Raw genomic sequence first — 16,804 nt, 5'->3', positions numbered from 1 at the left:
TGGCTCTGTGCAGGATGCCGGTGTGCGCTCTTCCTTCTGAAAAGGAAACACCTTCCTTTGCTCAGGGCTCCCCATCCTCTGTCCTCCCTGGTGACCTCTGGAGCATATGTCTTCACTGAGACTTCTCTTTGTCCCATGAACTTCTTGACCATAGGCAGGCCAGGGGTCGTGGTGGTGATCATCATGAACTATTAGGATCTGCTACCCACTGTCTCTAGCAGCTGCCACTCACCGTCCCACTTAAACCTCAGCCGAACTCTCCCCAGCTGTGTGATTTCCAGCTGTTTTCACTGGTCAGGGGGCTGAGGCTTGGAGAAGTTAAGTGACCCACACTGGGGTCACACGGAGTCAGGGCCTGACTTTGAATCTACATCTGCCTGATCAGGAGGGTGGGAGTCATAGCGAGTCTCTACCTGGATTGGTTGTTATTTAAAAACTAAAACAGGGCCAGACACAGTGACTCACACCTATAGTCTCAGCACTTTGGGAGGCTGAGGTAGGAGGTTTGCTTGAGCCCAGGAGTTTGAGACCAGTCTTGGCAAAATGGCGAGACATCATCTCTACAAAAAGTAAAAAAAATAGACTGGGCTTGGTGGCTCAGCCTGTAATCCCAGCAATTAGGGAGGCCGAGGCAAGACTCACTTGGGCAACTTGGCGAGACCTTGTTTCTATAATCAAAAAATTAGCCGGGCGTGGTAGCGCTTGCCTGTAGTTCTGGCTACTTGGAGGGCTGAGGCGGAAGGATCGCTGGAGTCCAGCAGGTTGAGGCTGCGGTGGCTGGGAACATGCCACTGCACTCTAGTGTGGGTGACAGAGTGAGACTCCAACTCAAAAGAAAAAAAATTAAAAAAATAAGCCTAACATATAGTGGTCCTTGCCTGGGTAGTCCCAGCCATTTGGAAGGCTGAGGCAGGAGGATTGTTTGAGTCCAGGAGGTTGAAGTTATACTGAGCTATGATTGTGCCACTGTACTCCAGCCTAGGTGACAAAGTGAGACCCTATTTTAAAAAACAAGATGACCAAACCAGATGAACAGAAATCCAAAACAAAGTAGGAAATGCATGCTGGAGAGGAAAGACCTTGTTTTGGGCCATTTGTTGACTCAGCAATCTCTAGACACCTGCTGGGTGAGGAGGGTCCGATTCGCTGGATGTCCCTTGCTGGCAGATATGGTCTTGGCACTGAGGCACCTATATATTGCCGTACAGAGGTGGTAACAGACCAATCATTGCATGAATGGAAGGCTGGCAGACTGGGGAGTGGAAGGAGGGCTTCTTAGAAGAGGCATCTGAGTCGAGACTCCGGTGGCCGTGAGCATGCCACTGCACTCCAGTCTGGGCAATAGAGTGAGACTCTGGCTCAAAAAAAAAAAGCGGTAACTGAAGGAACTGGCAGCTGGGAAGTGCCTTGAAGGCAGGAGCCATATCCTTCCTAAATCTCCAGATCCTGGAACAGTGTCTGACACATGCTTGGTAAATACTGCTTTGAGAAAATGCCCGAATTGGCACATTGGGGAACAGGGCAGGACTGTGGGAGAGCCTCATAGGCACAGGAAGGTTCAGTTCCTAACAGCAATAGGGAGCCATCGGAGGCTGAGACCCAATGGAGAGAGGGCAGTCAGATCTGTCCCATGTATTAATGCAAGTACTCAAGTTGGTGCATTTTCCTCAGACTGCTTTTAAGCATGTGAAAAGATTTCCACTTTCACTCATCAAGAAGAAAAAAGGTTAAACTACAGGGGGGGTGTTTTCCTACCAGATTGGCGGGGGTCGGGGACTTGTAATGCACTGTGGTTTGGAACATCACTGCCCTGGTGTCTTACAAGGTGGAGTTTTATTGATGTTCCCCATTTGGAGGGTAGTGTCTAAATGTTACGGTACCTTTTGACCTGGCAGGTGCATTTTTAGAAAGTTCTCTTACAGATGTACTTCCTCATATGTGAAATGAGGTACACCTCCCAGTGTATTTATTCAATGCGGGACTGAGGTTTTGAGTCGGGAATATCACTCCGTGCCCAGCTTTTTTTTTTTTTTGTGGAGATGAGGTCTCACTATGTTACCTAGGCTGGTCTCAAACTCCTGGGCTCAAGCAGTCCTCCCGCCTTGGCCTCCCAAAGTGCTGGGCTTACAGACATGAGCCACCATGCCTGACCCTAGCATTGTTTGTTTGTAAAAGTAACCCAAATGCCAAGTCACCAGGAGACTGAGTCAAGCTCATTCACACAGTGGAATACAAAGCAACTGTGACAGAGAATGAGGAAACTCTTTATTTATACTGTGGGATAATCTTTCTGAACTATTATCAAGATTAAAAAACAAGACAAAGACACATTAGGTGATGTGTATTATGGTGCCTTTGGGGGAAACGAAATAGACTGGAACATATCTGGAGATGGAGGGCTACGAGTTTAGGGAGAAAGACTTCTTTTTCATGATATACTGTTTTGAGTTGTTTCAAAGAGATTTAGCTGGCAAATATATTACCTACTAAAACATATAAAGAGAGAGAATGAGACGTGGATGGATGGATGGGTGGAAGAATGGGTGCATGGATGGATGCATGGGTAGGTAAGTGGATGAATGAATTGTTGGATGGGTGGGTGTGTGGGTGGATGGATGTTCATGGTTGGGTAGATAGCTGTATCTATGGATATGTGTGTGGATGTGTAGATAGATAACTCTCTGGCTGTAATGGGGAGGACTCAGTAGAACCAGGAGAGGCCAGAGGCAGGGAAGGGTTAGGAAACTTGCAGTATTCCAGGCAAGGACTAATTGGGGCTAGGATCAGGTTATTTAAATGTTTCACATAGGAACTATGTCTCTTGTGTACATAACTGCATATATCAAGTTCCCACATTGGTTTCTTTCTAGAAGGGCAAATTCCTTTGGAATGAGCTTTTTCTGGCAATTGCTCAGCAACTGTTCTGTATATAATAACCACCCACAGTTTAATCCTTTTTTCAGCCATCACCTTCAGAATCACAAGTGGCATGAAGCCAATTAAAATCATTAGGCTTTAATACAAGTCACACCTTCTCCATTATCAAGGCTATCTTCCAAATGCCCACGTCCACAAAGGCATTAACTTTGTCCTTTTCAGGGTTTGTGTCTTGATGTTTCCTAGCTAAATCTCTTTGTGTGTGTTGGCCTTACAAAGTTTACTTTTCAGTGATTCCTTGTTCTTGGTTCTGGAAAGTCCACTTGTGTTGTGGACTAGTCTAACCTCTGGAGGACCAGTTTAGGTACTTGCTTTTGGGCACTCTGTTTTTTGAAGTCATGCTCCTTTATTTAAAAAAAAAAATCTTTTAAGCATCTTAATTATTTTTAAGTCTTCAATAGCAGTAAAGTACATTCATTGTTGTGAATAACTAGATCTCTTTAGTTCCTGGAACATGTGTATTTTGATAAGATTTTCTTTCTTTAGGTATTTTCTTTCTTGTCTTTAGATACCAGGTCTTGCTCTGTTGCCCAGGCTGGATTGCAGTGGTGTGATCATAGCACACCGTAGCCTTGACCTCCTGAGCTCAGGCAATCCTCCTGCTTCGCTCAGCCTTCCAAGTAGCTGGGACTAAAGATGTGCACCACTATGCCTGGCTAATTTTTTTGTAGAGATGAGATCTCACTGCCATGTTGCTCAGGCTGGACTTGAACTCCCGGGCTCAAGCAATTCTCCCACCTCAGCCTCCCAAAGTGCTGGGATTACAGGTGTGAGCCATTGCACCTGGCTTTCTAAAAATCTGCTTGTTTCCTTCACTTTAATGGTTTTTGACATGCCTTTGAAGCTTTAAAGTATGGAGCTGTAAGATTCTGGGTTCTTTGGGATTCCTTGGTGGCCCCAGGTGGCTGTGGAAAGGCTGCTGGAATCACCCATTTGGAGTGCACATAGGCCAGTGGAGAGGGAAGGCTGGGGAGAAGGGGATTTGTGGGGGACTGCAGTCACCTGGACATGTAGGCCTTACCCAGTGACTGGCTGCTTTCAGCCCCGCTGATGGTTGTGAAGTGGGAATGTAGGCCCAGTGCTGCCAGATTTTCTGATTTTTGAAGAGAACCCAGGAATCTGAATTTTTATATGAAATGACCCTATTTTAAACGTTGGCAGCTAATCTAAATTTTTTAAAAAATAAAAAGCATGTCAAGGCTGGGCGTGGTGGCTCATGCCTATAATCCTAGCATTTTGGAAGGCATAGGTGAGAGGATTGCTTGAGCCCAGGGGTTTGAAACCAGTCTGGGCAACTTTGTAAGACTTCATCTCGACAATAAATAAAATTAGCTGGGCATGGTGGCATGTGCCTGTGGTTCCAGCTACTTGGGAGGCTGAGGTGGAAGGATTGCCTGAACCCAACAGGTCAAGGCTGCAGTAGCCGTGAGTGTGCCACTGTGCTTCAATCTGGGTGACAGAGTAAGACTGACACAAACAAACAATTGTCTAAAACAAGAACAATAGCAACCACAAACCACCTGTGGGCCAGATTGGTGGGGGGCGGAGGGAAGGACTTGTTTCTACTTCTTGTTTTATCCAACCTAATCATGGTAGAGGTAGGAAATTGAGACCCTGAGAAAGGGCAGTAACTTTTCTCAGAGTTGTGTAACTAGTCAATTCTCAGAGTTGTGTAGCTAGTCAATCGCCAGCTCAGGACTTGAGTTAAATTCAGATTCTTCAGCTGGACATGGTGGCTCACTCCCGTAGTCCCAGCTACTTGGGAGGCTGACTTGAGGATCACTTGAACATAGGAGGTTGGGGGCTACAGTGAGCTATGATCATACCACTGCACTCAAACCTGGACGATAGAGTGAGACTGTCTTAATATTTTCTTTTTTGTTTTAAATTCTTCACTTCAAAATTCTCACAGCTGATTGAGGTTTATTCTTGGGCAGATATACCTGATCTGTTTATTTACATATGTATCTATGTGTTTATCTATTTGGCATGACTCTAAGAAAATACTGGCTTATTGAAGCAAATTTGTTTCCAAGCCTGGATAGTTTAGTGGTAAAATACAGAGACTTAAACCAGATGGCCCAAGATTCACTTCAGCACCAGATCTTACTAACTGTGTGATACTGGGCACATCATTGACCCTCTCTGTGCCTCAGTTTTCACATCTCAAACAGGAGATGATGAAAGCACTTCCCTCATAGAATTAGAAGAGGTGCTTACATGTGAAGTCCAGAACATGAGTCTGACCACAGAGCTGCAGCCTCGGTGTTATCCCTGGTGGTGGCTGTGAGGAGGATGGCGATTAGAAAGTCCTCAGCTCACAAGTGAGTCTAGTAGATGTGGCCCATGTGGCTAAAGGATTCTTCAGTGTACAAAGGCTCATCCTGCAGGGCCCTCTTTAAAAGGCTGTCTCCATCGCTCCTATAGCAGTGGGACTTGCCACTGGTTGCAAGCGTATCTGTTTTGGAGGGGCAGTGTGACTTACCTTTATTCCTTGTTTGTGCTTTTGCCTTCCTGGCTACTGACCTTTTGTGTCCTGGGGCGTGGGGGGTCCTTCAAGCCCGCAGCAGCTGGTTTTGAGCCCCACATGGGCCCCCCTCCTCATGGGCTTGTCCCATCGAGTCTCGCCTGTGTCTGTCTGTGTCTGCAGGATTGGAACATCACATGGTACACCAGCAACCCCGACTTCACCAAGTGCTTTCAGAACACCGTGCTCGTGTGGGTGCCTTGTCTCTACCTCTGGGCCTGTTTCTCCTTCTACTTCCTCTATCTTTCCCACCATGACCGGGGCTACATTCAGATGACACATCTCAACAAAGCCAAAACTGTGAGTCCCTAGGGGTTTTGGCATGGGGGTGGTGAGCTGGGGGGAGCAGTGATTGGTGAAGGCTGTCATGTTTCTTCTGCTTAATTGACCCTAAGTTCCTTTTTCTACAAGACAGAAGAATGAATAATGTGGGAAATAAAAACTGGAGCTCTGAAGTCCAATATGGGTTTGAATTTCGACTCTGCAGCTTAGTATTGACCTTGGGCAAATTTTTTAACTTCCCCAAGCATCAGTTTCCCCAATTGTGCATGGAAATGATAGGATCTTTCTCAAGGGATTATCAGGTTATCAGATCTTCCTCTTTTATGGAGCTTTCTCCTTTTTATTTACTTACTTTTTAAAAAAAGGTTTTAATTTTGAAATAATTTCAAATTACAGAAAATCTGCAAGAACAATCCCAGGAACTACCTCCCGACCTTGTCTACCAATTATGCATAGTCAAAGATTTTATTTATTTATTTATTTATTTATTTTTTTTTTGAGTTGGAGTCTCACTGTCACCTAGGCTGGAGTGCAATGGCACGCTCCTGGCCACCTCATCCTCGACCTGCTGGGCTCCAGCGATCCTTCTGCTTCAGCTTTCCAAGTAGCTGGAACTACAGGCGTGTGCTACCACACCCGGCTACTTTTTTTATTTTATTGTAGAGATGAGGTCTCGCCAAGTTGCCCATGCGGGTCTTGAACCCGCGGGCTCCGGCAATCCACTCACCTCAGCCTCCCAAAGCGCTAGGATTACAGGCTAAGCCACTGAACCCAACTGCTATTTTTATTTTTATTTTTATTTTTTTGAGTCAGAATCTCACTCTGTCACCCAGGGTGGAGTGAAATGGTACACTCACGGCCACTGCAGTCTCGACCTGCTGGGCTCAGGCGATCCCTCCACCTCAGTCTTCTGAGTAGCTGGCATGCCACCATGCCCAGCTAATTTTTTGATTTTTTTTTATTGTGGAGACGAGGTTTCACCAAGTAGCCCAGGCTGGTCTCGAACCCCTGGGCTCAGGCAACGTGCTGGGATTTCAGGCTTGAGCCACTGTGCCTGGTTGAAGGATTTAAAATATTTATTTATTTATTTTTGAGTAAGGGTTTTACTCTGTTACCCAGGCTGGGGTGCAGTGACAGGAACTCGGCTCAGCACAGCCTCGACTTTTCTGGGCTCAGGAGATCTTTCCTCCTTAACCTCCAAGTCGCTGGGACTATGGGTGTATACCACCATACCAGCTTATTTTAAAATTTTTTTTTGTAGAGGCTGGATCTCACTTTGTTGCTCAGCTGGTCTCGAACCCCTGGGCTCAAGCAATCCCACCTCAGTCTTCCAAAGTGCTGAGGTAACAGGCGTGAGCCACCACACCTGTTCCGACTTCTTATTTATAGTTATCTCCCTTTGAGAAGCACTCAGTCCGTAGTAGGCCCTCAGTCAGTACTGGGTGGCGGAATGTTGTTGAATGAATGGCTTCTGGGTGAGGGTTCTCGTGCCATGTGCTGGGGTTGCAGGTACCAGAAGGCTGCAGGCAAAGCTTGGTAGTCTTCAGGTGCTGGGAAGAATAGGGACCAGAAAGTGGGTCCTGCTGGTGGAGTAGAACGTTGCAAGATGGTTCCAGGCCATTGTGGGGTGGCCTGGATAATGGCTTACCCTCCCCATGGCTTGTCTATATTCCCAGGATCTGTGCTGTTGTCTGAGGGCCACGGGCGATTGTTGGGGGCTGTGGTTCCCCTGCGGCCGAGCCTTCTGCCGGGCTGCCGGGGGAGGTTCTAACACTGCCTGCCATGAGATGTGCGTGTGCTTCCCTTCTAGGCCTTGGGATTTCTGCTGTGGATCGTCTGCTGGGCAGACCTCTTCTACTCTTTCTGGGAAAGAAGTCAGGGCATCTTTCTGGCCCCAGTGTTTCTGGTCAGCCCAACTCTCTTGGGCATCACCATGGTAAGTAGCAGCTGATTATGAACCCTCGGCCATCTGCCAGGCACTGTGGAGACCAAATATAGTGGCATTTAGAAATATGAAAACCATGGCCGGGCACAGGGACTCATACATGTACTCCCAGTACTCTGGGCAGATGAGGTGGGAGGATTGCTTGAGGCCAGGAGTTTGAGACTAGCCTGGGCAACATAGCAAGATCCTGTCTCTACAAAAAAAAAAAAAAAATTAGGCGTGGTGGCGCACATCTGTAGTCCCAGCTACTTAAGAAGCTGAGGCTGGAGGATTGCTTGAGTCCAGGAGTTCAAGGCTGCAGTGAGCTACGATCACGCCGCTGCACTCCAGCCTGGGCCACAGAGTGAGACCCTGTCTCAAAAAACAAAAACTGGGCTTTCCTCGACTTTTCCATCCTATCCCAGATCTACACGTGGTCCTGTTAAATTCCCATAGTTGCCCAGGTTGATACTGTATGCATCCCCATTTTGCAGAAGGGGCAGTAGAGGTTCCAAGAGGTTCTGTGACTTGACAAGAGCAGGGTTGGAGCTGGGCTGAGGCCCTTGAGCCGAGGGCGGTCCTTCCCCCAGCCTGGCATCTGCCATGTTGCTGGACCCCGAAGCCTTGGGTCCTGCCTTCTCTGAGCCCCCTGTTGTGTGTGTCTCTCTTCCAGCTGCTTGCCACCCTCTTAATTCAGCTTGAGAGGAGGAAGGGGGTCCAGTCCTCAGGGATCATGCTCACTTTCTGGCTTGTTGCCCTCCTGTGTGCCCTCGCTATCTTGAGGTCCAAAATCATGACTGCCTTACGGGAGGTAGGTGGAGGCCTCGTGCCACGTCTTTGTTTGGTGGCCCTTGGAGGAGAGATGCTTGCTTCTTCCATGTGTAGGAGTCCAGCGTTGCCATGAGAGCCAGGTCATGGGTACCTCATGGGCATGGCTTCTTCCCTGGGGACTTCCCTACCCTGACAAATCCACACTGAAGTCAGCTCCAGCCTTTGTTCTGGAACCTTTTTTCCCAGGGCCCCATTTGTCTGTAGCTCTGAGGGGTCCAGGGAGGACCCACAAGGTAGGAGTTGTGGGCAAATGCAGGGCCATCCTCTGAGCTCATGAACAGCAGACAGCAAGGCAGGCGGCTCCAAACATCTCAAACCTGAGATGGAGCCAAGTTGGGAGTGGCATTTGCAGAGTCACTGTCCCCCCAGGGGACCCTAGTCTTGTCCCCGTGTTACCTCTGTGCCATCAGCAGCTACTCTGGCTTGAGAAGTTGTTGATGTTGGCTGCCGTGGGTTGCTCCTAGCAGTTTTGGGGAGTGTGCCCTTTAGAGTCTAACCTGCTGCTCCTGTCATCTTGAAGCTAATTGGACTGGCATGATGCAAAGGAAAGAAAATAAACTGGACATCTATTGAGTGCCCACAGTATGCAGTGTAGTAGACTGTCTTTATGAGTGGTGGCAGCTGACACAGCTGGTATTGTGTTTCCACAGAGCTTCACAGGGGACTGAGTGTGCTTCATGAATACTCTTACTGACTTCTCATGATGATTGGAAAGGGTTTCTCAGCCTTGGCATGCATTGGCGTTTTGGACCTGAGACTTCTTGGTTGTGGGGACTGTCCTGCACCTTGTAGGATGCTTAGAGACCCCCTTGGCCTCTCCCCCACTGGGTACCCGTAATACTCCCAAGTTATGGTGAACAGAAATGTCCCCAGAAGCTGCTGGATGTTTCCTAGGAGGCAAAAATCACCCCTGATTAAAGACTTCAGGCCTATTTTTAGGTGGAAAAACTGAGGCACAGATACGTTAGACAAGGTTAGATACATTGACAAGGTCCCATAGCCAGTATGAGCGAGCCAGGCCTAGGACTCAGTTCCCTTTATTCCCTGTTGTGCCTGTTCCCGCCAGGCATTGGGGAACAGGGTGGTCCCCTTTCTGCTGCTCAGCCCGTGGGCCTGAGGCTGAGGACGTGGGCCTTCTCTCCTGGCCTCGGCAATTGCTTCCGGAAAGTGATCTTGTTTTCCTCCCTCCTTCCCTCCTGCAGGATGCCCAGGTCGACCTGTTCCGTGACATCACTTTCTACGTCTACTTTTCACTCGTGCTGGCTCAGCTCGTGTTGTCCTGTTTCTCAGACCGTGCACCCCTGTTCTCCGAAACCATCAATGACCCCGTAAGTGTGCCCACAGGTGCGTGCGTGCGTGCATGTGAGAGAACAATGCTACACAGCACCCATTCACTGTTATCACATCTGACCACCTCCTTCCAGCCTCCCTTAACACCTGTACACAGGGCACATCCTCCTTCCCACTTCACAGATGGAAACACTGAGGCCTAGATGTGGCTGAGGGTGCTGACAGACAGATTCTGCTTTGTGGCTACCAACTGCTGTGTCTTGCAGGCCTGCAGGTGTCCTCACTTGGCATGGTGATTTTGGAAAATGTGAGCAGATGTTTGAAAATCAGGAAATTTCACCCAAATTGTAACAGTCCAGGTTTTCTAGAAAAAGAAATTATGACAGATGAGGGCCGTCATCCCATGGGGGTTGAGTGGCCAGTGCTGAGGGGTGCTGCCTGAGCTTGCCAGAGTCCCCACTATTCCCTAGTGAGTCACACCATCTTGCTTTCCTCATTTGTGGCAGGTGTCTGGTCCCTGGGGGATTTGAGTGTGAGAGGCTTGGTCTGTTCTGCCAGTTTCAGGGAGATTCTGTAGGTGCAAAAGTTTTATCTGTGACTGGGGTGGAGCTGGCCGCCCTCCCTGCTGGTAGAAGGATGGGACACCCCACTCACCTTAATTCTCACCTTTTTTTCTCCCTCATTCTTTCCTTCTCTTCTTCCTTCCTCCCTTTCCCTTTCCCCTTCCTTAATATCTTTCCCTCCTCCCTTCTTCTCTCCCCTCCTTCTTTCCTTCCTCTTTTCCCTCCCCTCCTTCCTTTTCTTCTTCCAACAAATACCAAGTGTCAGGCTCCCGTCTGGGCCTAGGGCTTGGCAGTGAATAGAGTAGAGTTCTTGCCCACTTGAGGCTGACATTGGCAAGGTTGGGGGAGGAGGAGGCATGGAGCCAAGCAGTAACCAGGACCCAAGCATATGTAGGGAGGAGTAAGTGTTGAGGGGAAGGTAGTGGAGAATGGTGACCAGGGTTGTGTATGTATGTGGGGGGGTTGAGTTGGAGACTCACTCTGTTGCCCAGGCTGGAGTACAGTGGCATGCTCACGGCCACCATAGCCTCGACCTGCTGGTCTCAGGCAATCCTTCCACCTCAGCCTCCGGAGTAGCTGGAACCACAGGCATGCAACTACCACACCCGGCTAATTTTTTGATTTATTGTAGAGATGAGGTCTTGCCATGTTGTCCAAGCTGGTCTTGAACCTGTGGGTTTAGGCAATTCTTGTGCCTCTGCCTCCCAAAGTGCTGAGATTATAGATCTGGCGAGTGGTTTTTGGTGGGAGATCTGGGAGGCTTCCCCAGGAAGCAGCATTTGAGTAGAAACCTACGGAGTGAGGGAGTAGACACCTGGAGGAAGAGCATTCCAGGCATGGGGTGGCATGTGTAAGGGCCCCTGGGGTGGGAGCTGTCGTGGAGTATGGTGGAAACAGAAAAGCCAGCAGGGCAGGAACGGTGGGCAGGAACGGTAAGGGGCTGGGAGCCGGTGCCTGGGAGTTGGGCTGGTCCTCTGTGTGCAGGATGAGTGGCTTGCGTTTGGTTCTGAGTGCGATGGGGCGCCTTGGCGCTCTCATTGGGTGCTTGCTGTGCTGCTCAGCAGTTAACAGGTGCACTGTATCCAACTTTCAGCTTTGAGGTCCCTCTGGCTTTGGCCTGAACCTCTGTGAAGAACTGAGGCTCACCTTGTGGGTGACGAATGGGTGTCCGGGGTGTCAGCATGGAGGAGGAGGGTAATGCCAGTTGGGAGATTTTAGAGACATGTTTCCTTCTGGCTTGTGCCCTGCAGGACCCTGTTTTCGTGTCTCCTTTCCCAAAGAGGAACTGGGGCTGGAGAAATTAGCAAAATGTATATGTCTGGTATGTATCTGTGTGTGTGTGTGCATTCACATTTATGTGTACATGCAGGTGCTCATAAGTGAATGTGTGCTTGTGTTGTGTGCGTATGTTCACATATGTGTGTGTGTGCGTGTGTGCACATAAAGTCCACAAGGGCAGTAGCCACGCAAGCGGTGTCCCGTTGGATTCCTGGCCCAGGCCTGGCACAGAGAAGGCTCAAATATCCGTGGCTGTCGTGTCTATTGCTTATCGGTGTGTGGGTATGTGACAGCGGGATGTCCCCATCTCTTAGATATCAGGCTGTCCTGTGGAGCAGGGGACTGGACCAAACAAGTCACACCTGCCTGGGTGGCTGCCGACCTTGGGTTGCTCTGAGGATAAACTGAGTCTGGAGGGCTGACTCACTGGCCTGCGGATCACCTTGTCAGGCTTCCACTGGGGGCCTAGGAGGAGCCCTCTGCTGTGGACCGTTCTGGAAGCTTAATGGGGAGAGAGTTGATGACTTTTGGTCTCCTCTGGGGATCTGGATTAAAAACCCCTTTTACTTCTTTCCTGAGTGTGTGCATGGGGGTGGCTCTCAGAGTGACTGGGTCCTTCCTTAGTGCTTTCTGCATCCCGGCAGACTGCATCGAGGCCTGTGCTGCTCCCTTGGGTGGTATGATGCTCTTGGCTCTGGCTGCTGGAGGATGTGGGGTCTGGAGCACCCCACCTCTTTGCCCCAGCCATGTCTCTTCATCCCTGTCCATCTCATCTCTGTCCTGCTACCCCATGTCATTCCTGGTTCTCCTTGTCTCCTGTGCAGTGAGATCCAGCGACGTGGCATACATGGTGTGTGACTGGTGCATTTGTGGTCCTTGTGCCCAGGGCCAGGAAGGAACATTTTGGGGTGACACTCCGCCCAGGAGCCCAGCCTTCCCAGTGGGTTCTGTTCAGTAGCCCCATGGGGAGCCATTTGCCTCATTGCATTTGGGAGTCTAGACTAGGGATTGAGCAACAACACCGGCCTGCTACCTGTTTTTGTGAATAAAGTTTTATTGGAATGCAGTTACGCACAAAGCCTGGCGTGTGTCCTGTCTGGCTCTTTACGGAACAAGTTGGCTTATGCCTGACCTGGAGCACTTGTTTAGTGCTGGTAACATTTTGCCTTTCTTTTTTGTCTCCTTCCATTACCAGGTGTTCCATCTTCCAGCGAGAGGCAAGGAAAGGGATGGATATTTCATTAGATGCTTGCTGTGTTCCAGCACTGTATGAAGCTTCTCATAGGCATATCTCATTTATGAGATATCACCCTCACATCAGCCTCACATATATCACCTCACATCAGCCCTGGTGAACTTGGTGCTGTTTTTTCCCCTGTTTTACAGACAAACTGAGTCTCAGAGAAAAGTGCCTTGCCCAATGTGTATGGTGGAGCCAGGATTTGAACCCAGGATTGACTGTTCTCAGAATCATGTCACTTCATGATTAACAGGAGAGCATGTTTTTTATAAATACACATGACAGGGCCTCATAGAAAAGAAGGGAAGACCCCAGGAGGGGTTAGGTTTGAGCTTACCTACCATTTTAGCAAAGGGTGATACATTCGTGGAGAGCGATAAGACAAGAGAAGGGAGCTTGGGCTTCTGGGGTGGCAGGTTGTGAGGCAGTAAATAGGTGGGGAAACCAATGGATGAGAAGGGTTCTTTGGCAAGGTCTGTGCAGACCCATCTCGGTGCTGCCCGTGACAGTGGTGGTTCTCCTGGTGCGGGAGGGGGAGGGGCCGACCTTCCCAGTGGAAGATGTGCATCCTGCTCTTGGGCAGATGCGGAAGGGCAAAGAGCTCTTTCTGTGCTTGCTGCTTTTTTTTTTTGAGTCAGGTTTTCACTCTGCCATCCAGGTTGGAGTGCAGTGGCAGGAGCACAGCTCACAGTGGTAGCCTCTGGCTTCTGGGCTCAGATGATTCTCCCTTTTTAGCCTCCCAGGTAGCTGGGACTACAGGTGCACACCACCTCACCCAACTAATCTTTGTCATTTTTGTAGAGATGAAGTCCTGCTATGTTGCCCAGGCTGGTCTCAGACTCTTGGGCTCAAGTGATCCTCCTGCCTTGGCCTCCCAAAATGCTGGGATTACAGGTGTGAGCCACTGTGCCCAGCCTGTGTTTGTTGCTTTTCAGTTGCCTTCAGCTCAAAATAGTCCTTATGCCACAGTAGGGTATTTTGGGGTGACATATCTGATCCCCTTCAGAATATGCCCCAGTAACCTAAGACTCCATAACAAATCACTGAATTTGATTGCATGAAACAGCAATAGGAGTTTGTAAGGTTTCACAAACTGGGCTCCACTAGGCGGTTCTTAGTCTCTCCTGCCATCACAGTCAGATGTGGCTAGGACTTGGTCAACTCAGAGTTTGCTCAATCTCGTGTTGGGTGGTTCATGCTGGCCACCGGCCAGAACCACCCTTGGGGTTGGCACCAATGCAAGGTCTCCCCATGTGGCCTGGACTTCCTCATGGCACCGCAACTGATCTTTGAGAGTGGGTGCCCTACAAGAGCTGGGTGGAAGCGGTGTCACCTTATATGACCTAGTCCTGGGAGTCACATGGTCACTCCTGCTGTGCTTTGCTGGGGGAGGCAATCACAATGGGAAGGGATGCAGACTACACTTTCACATGGGTAAATGGCCACGTCTTCTTTTAAGAAGGGCCTGTTCTCACAGTGTTGGGTGATATTCTGGCCATCTTTGGAAGGCACAGTTCACCATGTGCCCTTGAGTCATGATTCAGCTGGGGAACAGCCATTCAACAGGTCAGCGACAGATAACTGAATAACCACATAACAACTGAGGTGGAGGCAAGAAAGGGCAGAAAAAAGAGTAAGCTAGATTTGTGACTTCAGGCACATCACTCTTCCTTTGGGCACCTCAGTGCCTCCTTCTTAAAAATGGGTGCCCCAGTCTGGGCAACATATTGAGACTTGTCTCTACAAAACACACACACACACACAAAATTAACCAACCCAAAATTAGCCAGGTGTGGTGGCATGCACCTGTAGACCCAACTTCTTGGGAGGCTGAGATGGGAAGATTGCCTGAGCCCAGCAGGTTGAGGCTGAGGTGAGCTGTGATTGTGCCACTGCACTCCAGCCTGGGTGACAGAGTAAGACCCCAACTCAAGCCGGGCTCGGTGGCTCAGCCTGTAATCCCGTGCTTTGAGAGGCCAAGATGGGAAGATTGCCTGAGCCCAGGAGGTTGAGGCTGTCATGAGCTGTGATTATGCCACTGCACTCCAACCTGACCATAGAGTAAGACCCCAACTCAAGCCGGGCTCGGTGGCTCAGCCTGTAATCCCGTGCTTTGAGAGGCCAAGATGGGAAGATTGCCTGAGCCCAGGAGGTTGAGGCTGTCATGAGCTGTGATTATGCCACTGCACTCCAACCTGACCATAGAGTAAGACCCCAACTCAAGCCGGGCTCGGTGGCTCAGCCTGTAATCCCGTGCTTTGAGAGGCCAAGATGGGAAGATTGCCTGAGCCCAGGAGGTTGAGGCTGTCATGAGCTGTGATTATGCCACTGCACTCCAACCTGACCATAGAGTAAGACCCCAACTCAAGCCGGGCTCGGTGGCTCAGCCTGTAATCCCGTGCTTTGAGAGGCCAAGATGGGAAGATTGCCTGAGCCCAGGAGGTTGAGGCTGTCATGAGCTGTGATTATGCCACTGCACTCCAACCTGACCATAGAGTAAGACCCCAACTCAAGCCGGGCTCGGTGGCTCAGCCTGTAATCCCGTGCTTTGAGAGGCCAAGATGGGAAGATTGCCTGAGCCCAGGAGGTTGAGGCTGTCATGAGCTGTGATTATGCCACTGCACTCCAACCTGACCATAGAGTAAGACCCCAACTCAAGCCGGGCTCGGTGGCTCAGCCTGTAATCCCGTGCTTTGAGAGGCCAAGATGGGAAGATTGCCTGAGCCCAGGAGGTTGAGGCTGTCATGAGCTGTGATTATGCCACTGCACTCCAACCTGACCATAGAGTAAGACCCCAACTCAAGCCGGGCTCGGTGGCTCAGCCTGTAATCCCGTGCTTTGAGAGGCCAAGATGGGAAGATTGCCTGAGCCCAGGAGGTTGAGGCTGTCATGAGCTGTGATTATGCCACTGCACTCCAACCTGACCATAGAGTAAGACCCCAACTCAAGCCGGGCTCGGTGGCTCAGCCTGTAATCCCGTGCTTTGAGAGGCCAAGATGGGAAGATTGCCTGAGCCCAGGAGGTTGAGGCTGTCATGAGCTGTGATTATGCCACTGCACTCCAACCTGACCATAGAGTAAGACCCCAACTCAAGCCGGGCTCGGTGGCTCAGCCTGTAATCCCGTGCTTTGAGAGGCCAAGATGGGAAGATTGCCTGAGCCCATGGGTTCGAGACCCGCCTGGGCAGCAAGACCTCATCTCTACAATAAATCAAAAAATCAGCTGGGCGTGGTAGCGCATGCCTGTAATTCCGGCTACTTGGAAAGCTGAGGTGGAAGGATCGCTGGAGCCCAGCAGGTCAAGGCTGCGGTGGCCGGGAGCGGCCACTGCACTCCAGTCTGGGCGACCGAGTGAGACTCCAACTCAAATAAAAAAGAAGATGGGCCGTGACTCCAGCTGGTACTGGCTGCACTCCTTTCTCTGTCTCATTTGAGTACTATGACCTGGGAGAAGGACACTGTGATATGCTCATTGCTTGAAGACCCATCACTCTTGAGGCTCGACTCATAGTGGAGTCAGGAGGATGGGAGAGTCCAGCCCTGCCGCCCTCCCATCTCCAGAGTAGCAGCGGGCAATCAGTCATGTCACTGGTCCTTGGCCACCAGCTTCTCCGCGCCACCTCGTGATGAATCACTGAGTCGGCCGTCCTCCCAGGTGGCCTGGCTCCCGCTGTGTGACTCACATCTGTTCCGGCACAGGCTTTTCCGTGGAGCTCCTCCCATCTGTCTTCCTGGCTCTGGGGCTGCCGAGGTTTCTGGGCATCTGAGCAGGGCTAGCCAAGCCGATGAGGGCTTTCCCAGGGCTCCTGCCTGTCCCCAGCCTCCAGCCTTTTATCTCACTGGCTTTGAGGCAACTGCTTCGGGTTGGGGGAGAGGAGGGTCCCACAGATGGGGCATCGCGGCCATGGGATCATTTAGTAGATCCTCATTGCT

At 50.2% G+C, this 16,804-nt stretch overlaps 1 protein-coding gene across 1 annotated transcript in view; it reads left to right on the top strand.

Moving 5' to 3' along the window:
- Positions 1 to 5,587: 5,587 nt before the first annotated feature.
- ABCC1 (ATP binding cassette subfamily C member 1) overlaps positions 5,588 to 16,804 on the top strand; it is a 103,052-nt gene continuing 91,835 nt past the window's right edge. The window contains exons 1-4 of the mRNA XM_021717985.1: positions 5,588 to 5,764; positions 7,557 to 7,682; positions 8,344 to 8,481; positions 9,704 to 9,829. Of these exons, the coding sequence (XP_021573660.1) occupies positions 5,738 to 5,764; positions 7,557 to 7,682; positions 8,344 to 8,481; positions 9,704 to 9,829 (417 nt within the window). The 5' untranslated portion in view covers positions 5,588 to 5,737. The remainder of the gene's footprint in view (positions 5,765 to 7,556; positions 7,683 to 8,343; positions 8,482 to 9,703; positions 9,830 to 16,804) is intronic.

Source organism: Carlito syrichta, unplaced genomic scaffold, assembly GCF_000164805.1.
Source record: "Carlito syrichta isolate Samal-C Ts95f unplaced genomic scaffold, Tarsius_syrichta-2.0.1 Scaffold311662, whole genome shotgun sequence".
In the NCBI taxonomy this organism is placed as follows: Eukaryota; Metazoa; Chordata; class Mammalia; order Primates; family Tarsiidae; genus Carlito; species Carlito syrichta.
The sequence above is the reverse complement of the archived record's forward strand: the minus strand, read 5'-3'. Positions and strand labels throughout refer to the sequence as shown.